Genomic DNA, 6,124 nt, shown 5'->3' with positions numbered 1-6,124 from the left:
TTATAGTATACAAATATATAGCTTATTTGTTGCGGCAATTGCGTTCCGTGATTAGTACACAGAATAGGATCAACTGTTTATGTTGTTTCTCTTCAACAGGCTTTATTGAATCCGCTTAGTGATTGGAGGTAATTTTGTGCTCGTTCATTAACACAGGAAGGTCGGACTTTGCCTGGAGGAACAGCTGGCTTGCGAAGCCACGCCGCCCCTCAAATGTCCCCTGTAAAGGCTGCTATGCTACGTTATTGAAGTCTATGAGGGAAAGCAGCTCTTGCTCCGCAAGACGGCAAAGTCAGTTTATCAGTGGGCATATTCCTGTAATCGTCTCAAAACGTATCGCTCGAGAATAAAACAAGTGCACACGAAGAAGGAATGCAGCAAACAAAAGAACAGCTACGGAATCAGGCAATTTTTTCCAAATGGCGACATTTTACGCGCGTATTTTTCAAACATGCGTTTGAACGATTTTGCAGTGGAGCTTCTCAAAATTCTTTCTGTGCATAATTTCACAGTAATAAAAGAAATATCACATTGCATAAAAAAATAAGCAATCATTCAACCCGACAACTCCACTACGCTTTTCTTGCACAAAAAGTGGCGCGCCTGCGATAAAATAGTGATAGCAATAGCTACAACTTCATCGCCGGTGACGCCGTTTAGACGCTAAATTCGAAACGGCAAGTTGGGCTGCATTTCTTCGAGAATAAACAATCCTCCCTGCTCGGACATCTTAGATTTCTAAGCCTGGCTTACGACAAGGCTTCCTTTTTTTTTTTTTTTTTCGCGCTTAAGTTTATTTTCCAGCCACATCAAATGTAAAGATCGGTTTTAGAATAGGGGCCCCAAAGGGCTTTGCGGGTGTTAGCGTTTGAGCTTGCAGCGCCACTACGGTGTCATAGAAAAACTATTATAAATATGAAAATAAACTATACTATTGTATGATAAGAAGAGTCATTTTGACTCGCGGTTTTGCGTTTAATTACAATTGAGAGGTTATTCTATAGGTGGTATTCACGCGTAAGCAACACTGTGATCCCGTGCAGCATGACCGGAAGGGCTCAGGCCGGCGCGGCGAGCTTTGCGCTTCCGGCCGCCATATCCTTGGGGGAATGCTTTCGTTTCGTGGTGCTTTGAAGTGCAGCAGCAGGCATTGCAATCTCAAGGACCTCGGCAATCATTTTAATCATGGTTAATTGCGCTGTGTTCGGATGCAACAACGAGTCGCGGCGGAAAACTGACTCTGGTGAGAACACGAAGAAGCTTAGTTTTTTTTCTGTGCCGAATGTTGTTCGTTGGCAATGCAGCCAGACCTTAGAGATCTCAACGAAGCGTCGAGCGGAATGGTTTCGTCGCCTCTACCGGGGTGACATTAATACAGACGCTACCCACTACAAAGTCTGCAGCGAGCACTTCGTTTCTGGTGAGTGCATATTTGTCGTTCTGCTACAAATTACGCAGCGCGAATTTGAAGGGTAGGGCTTGCACGTGATCGATGCTAGTAATGCTGTAGCGTATGTGGTTAGCATAACGTTTGAAGGCTTGCTTTAGGTAGTGAACTGTAGTAAAAGACAACACGGTGGTTGCTACTCTGCCGCCTTCTCCTGTTCCCTTTCACTCAAACTGAGTTGCACTAAATGCCAAGACACCCGCCGTGGTGGCTTAGCGGCTAGAGCGTTGCGCAGCTAAGCGCGATTTCGCGGTACGAAATCCCGGCCACGCCAGCCGCATTTTGATGGGATGGGGTGAACCGCAAAAACGCCCGTGTACCGTGTATTGGGTGCACGTTAAAGAACCCCAGGTGGTCAGAATCATTCCGGAGTCCCCCGCTGCGACGTGCCTCGAAGTGGTTCAGAAGTACTGTAGATTGGGCAAGTTGGTGCATCGTATTCTGTCACCTGTTCCCTTTTTTCCTTCATACTCAAACTGAGTTGCGCTAAAGCAAGAACTCGAAGTGGTCTTGGCATGTAAAACCCCAGAAATTAACTAATGCTATGACATCATGCCTGTTCGTGTTTATGATGCTGGCGTAATTGTTCCGGAAACGAGCGAAGCCTGTCGTACTGCTGATTCTGCTGTTTGAAGTTATTTTGCCCGAGAGCCCTTAGCACACTGCGTGATTTTTGTGTAAAAGCTGGTTGTCGTGCAGTTGTGGCCTCAAGTAATGGCTAGACTTCTTGCTACTGCAACCAGTGGCTATTCTTGTTAGAAATGCGTCAGTTTTCAAGGAACTTGTTTTGTTGTGCAAACGCAGTCTCGTTCATACTTGCAGGCAGGCCATCCTACTTAATGGATCTGACGAACCCGGACTGGGCGCCAAGCTTGCACCTAGGGTATGACACAAAGTCAACAACTCGATCTGAAGAAAGGTATGTATGTATGTGCTCTTTCTGGTAGCGCACAGCAAACCCAGACTTTAAAAATAGCTGAGACCTAAGAGGTGCTGGCGGACACTGTGTTGATACAGCAGCTATGTTTTATATTGCACTCCCGACTGCAGTTACGTAGTATAAGTTACATAGTCATCAAGTAATGCATTCCAATCAGTTACTTCCAAGTTAGCATTATTTTGAGAATAGTTGTGTCTGCAGAGAGTAGGCGGGTTTCAGTTTCCAAGAGAATACAAATTTGTGAGAACTGGTGCCAGCACTGTGACAAATAGCAAGCAGTTGTAGAGGTAGAATCATCAATGCAAGTAGTGGTAATGAGTACAACGTAGACATTTTTACAGAGAGGTACATTTTATTTCAGGCACCAGCGACGTTGCAAGAGGGCTGCGACTCCAAAGGTGGTCCAAAAGGCCGATAGCAGAGTGCTGCGACCCTTGACTACAATGTTGAATGCACAGCAGAGTGCTGTGAACAGTACTGTCACAAGTAAAATGGCTGATTCATACAAGGGGAATATTTCCTTTAATGACATTCAGCGTCTTAACATCTTTGTTTTTATGCAGGCACACCACTTGCAAGTCCCATTGCAGTACAAAATGACCAAGGCAATGAGTCACATATGTCTCATTGCACAATAAATGATTCAGGTCAGTGCCCTGTGTAAGCTGTTCATTTAGACTGGACATAACATTACAGCGTGCTTGTAATGGAATTATTATTGTTCCCTATGTTCTTTGAGTTTGCATGCAGTTAATTGTTGCATGATTAGTCTTTCTGTCAAGAACAACCTCACTGCAGGTGGCCCATCATCTACCCCATTTCTTGCATTTCTTTGAGTTTGCATGCAGTTAATGGTTGCATGATTAGTCTTTCTGTCAAGAACAACCTCACTGCAGGTGGCCCATCATCTACCCCATTTCTTGCAGTAAGCAGTGTCGCATATCCGACGGTCGCCCAGCATGACCTATTGGGTGCTTCTCTTTCTGGAGCTGTAGGCGCCTTATTGTGTGTATACAGGATATGTGCAGTTTTGATGCGCCCGAGTTGTTGCAGAAACAAGGTTGATGGTTGTGAAATGCCAATGATAACACTTTAATGCAGGCCCAACAATGCTGCAACAAGTACCAGCTGCAACTGTACCACAAGATGCTGATACTGCAGCTGACATATTTCGTGAGTGAACTTTGTTTGCACAGTTGCAAAGGGCCTGAGCACCTTAAGAACACAATTTAAATGACTGTTAATGCCTCACCGCAGACCCACCATCCATGCCATCACCTGAGGTAGGCAGGGCCCCAGTCTCAGCTGAAACTGGTTCTACTGCTGGAGCTGCAGTGGATGGCGCATCCTGTGAGTACTGCATTCATGCAATTGCAGCAAACCAGAGGTTTTCAGCACCATGCTGAGTACAAGTGTTACATTCTTGCATTATTTATTTATTTATCAGATGTGAAGTTCTCTGAGGCTGGTGTTCAAGCCACCACTTCGACGGCTGAAGCTTCAGTGAACACCACGTCATGTAAGTACAGTGGCACATATCTCATAGCAGCCTGCACCTGAATATGACACGCGTAGTAATGTATTGTCTGTATGTTTCTTTCAGTGCTAAAGGACGCTGAAACCCAAACAGATATCACAAGCAGTGCATTAAACAGCTTCGAAGGCGACAACCAGGCCCTACGTGCAGAGCTAAACGAAGTGAAGGGCTCTTTGCGTAGACTTCAGTTGTCTAAAGCTTCATTGGAGCAAGACGACAACCGTGTAAAATTTTACACTGGCCTACCAAGCTACACAGTTTTGATAGCGCTGTTCGCGCTTCTCGAGAGTGGTGTGTCGCACAGCGCAAACAATGTGCTTACTAAGTTCGAAGAGCTTGTGCTCACACTTGTGAGGCTGCGACTAGGAGTGCCCTTGCAGGACCTGGCGTATAGATTTGAGGTAAGTGGACTGGTGGAATTTGTATTGTTGCGAGCACTTATTTACAGTTGGCATCACGTATATGTTATAATACTCTCGTGGGCTAACATTTGGTGGCAAGATGGCCCTGTTTGCTTTATAATAGTGACTGGCTTTATCTTTCAGGTCAGCCAAGCCACAGCAACACGAGTAGTCAACCGGTGGATCGCGGCCATGCATGTACGACTAAAACAGCTGGTGGACTGGCCCAGTCGTGAACAATTGCAGCAGACCATGCCAATGGCCTTCAGAAAAGCATTTGGCACGAGTGTGGCAGTCATTATAGACTGCTTCGAGATATTCATTGAGCGCCCTTCGTCAATGCTCCCTAGGTCACAGACGTGGTCGCGGTATAAGCACCACAACACGGCAAAATATCTGATAGGAATAGCACCTCAGGGAGCAATCACTTTCATTTCCAAAGGGTGGGGAGGCAGGACAAGCGACAAGCTTATAACAGAGTCGAGTGGAATGTTGAACCACCTTCTCCCAGGTGACACGGTGCTCGCCGACAGAGGATTCACGATTGGTGATGCCGTAGGCATTCATCGTGCACGCCTTGAGGTTCCTGCATTCACAAGGGGCAAACCTCAGCTATCAGCCTGGGAGGTTGAAAAAACTAGGAAAATTGCGAATGTGCGCATCCACGTGGAACGTGTGATAGGTTTGCTGAGGCGAAAGTACAAAATTCTTTCAAGCACCATCCCTATTGATCTGCTAGCAGTGCAAAGCGAGGACACTCTAACACAACTTGACAAAATTGTTGCGGTGTGTGCTGCGCTGACAAATCTGAGCAAATCGGTTGTGCCTGTTGACTGATCTGGATGCGCCAAATCTAAATTTTACTTAAAGGGGTTGAGACACCAAATTTTGAGGGTATAAAAGGCCTGCTGCAGGCTTCCTCTGTATGAAAGGACACTCAACATGAAGTGTTCGACACAGCAAACGTGTTAAATATATTTTAATTTGCTTCCAAAGAGTGCCTAAATGCTCGTTCTCGCGATCGAGACCCATAGCTAGCGCGATTAACACCGACGTCACTGTGTTGGAAGCGTAACGTGTTTTAGTGACGTCATACCACATTAGAGCGACGTACGATGAGCGGTGACCCACAGCACGGGGCAAGCCTCGAGTCTAGAGTACAGTATAAGCTGCATCGGACGAAGACGCAGTCGGAATCGGAGCTGCCGCAGCTAGCGATGGCAACTGTCGGCGTGGGTTTGTTTGCTTGCGCTGGTACAAAACGTGTGTGCGAGAGCAGACGATGCAGCAGTGCGTGCGTCACAGCCTTGTGGGCCCACGTGACCAAGCTTCCTAGCCAGTGACGTCACTGTCCAACTCGGCGCCGAGAAACCGAAATTGGTGCACATAAATAATGCGATATTAAATTATTTACCGAGAATATATGATCCTTCCAGCGTGTATCATGCTTTATGGAGCAATAAGAAACGTTTGAAACAAACAACGCGCAAGCCACAAATTTGATGTCTCAACCACTTTAAATGAAGGGGCCCTGCCACACCTAAGGATCTGCCATGTACTGCAACGGAAACAACTGCTGGTGTAATGAAGCAGAGGCCGCCCCTGTGTATGTGCCAACTGAAGAGGAAGACGAAGTATTGTGCCGTGATCGCGAGTGAGCCCCGTGCTACGAAAAGCCCTTGCAGTGCCTACCTTTACGTAACGTTATTGCAACGTTATCGGCAACAATAAACCTCGTCGCACTGGAAATAAAGTTATTCTTTCCACCTAAATTTGTCTTGCACAAGTTCACTTTTCGT

General features: G+C 46.3%; 1 protein-coding gene across 3 annotated transcripts; it reads left to right on the top strand.

The window, feature by feature from the left end:
* Positions 1-1,071: 1,071 nt before the first annotated feature.
* LOC119437063 (uncharacterized) lies at positions 1,072-6,004 on the top strand. 3 transcript variants are annotated; one of them, XM_037704134.2, is made up of 9 exons: positions 1,073-1,420; positions 2,270-2,366; positions 2,749-2,873; positions 2,951-3,034; positions 3,489-3,560; positions 3,645-3,737; positions 3,835-3,906; positions 3,991-4,325; positions 4,470-6,002. In XM_037704134.2, the coding sequence occupies exons 1-9, from the start codon at positions 1,186-1,188 to the stop codon at positions 5,160-5,162; spliced, it is 1,806 nt and encodes a 601-aa protein (XP_037560062.1). In that variant the 5' UTR covers positions 1,073-1,185; the 3' UTR covers positions 5,163-6,002. The 3 variants fall into 3 exon arrangements, with proteins under 3 accessions (XP_037560061.1, XP_037560062.1, XP_037560063.1); XM_037704135.2 differs by having other exon boundaries at positions 1,087-1,243; positions 1,305-1,420; positions 3,991-6,004; XM_037704133.2 differs by having other exon boundaries at positions 1,072-1,420; positions 3,991-6,003.
* The last annotated feature ends 120 nt before the right edge of the window (positions 6,005-6,124 follow it).

Source organism: Dermacentor silvarum, chromosome 1, assembly GCF_013339745.2.
Source record: "Dermacentor silvarum isolate Dsil-2018 chromosome 1, BIME_Dsil_1.4, whole genome shotgun sequence".
NCBI classification, from domain to species: domain Eukaryota; kingdom Metazoa; phylum Arthropoda; class Arachnida; order Ixodida; family Ixodidae; genus Dermacentor; species Dermacentor silvarum.
The sequence above is the reverse complement of the archived record's forward strand: the minus strand, read 5'-3'. Positions and strand labels throughout refer to the sequence as shown.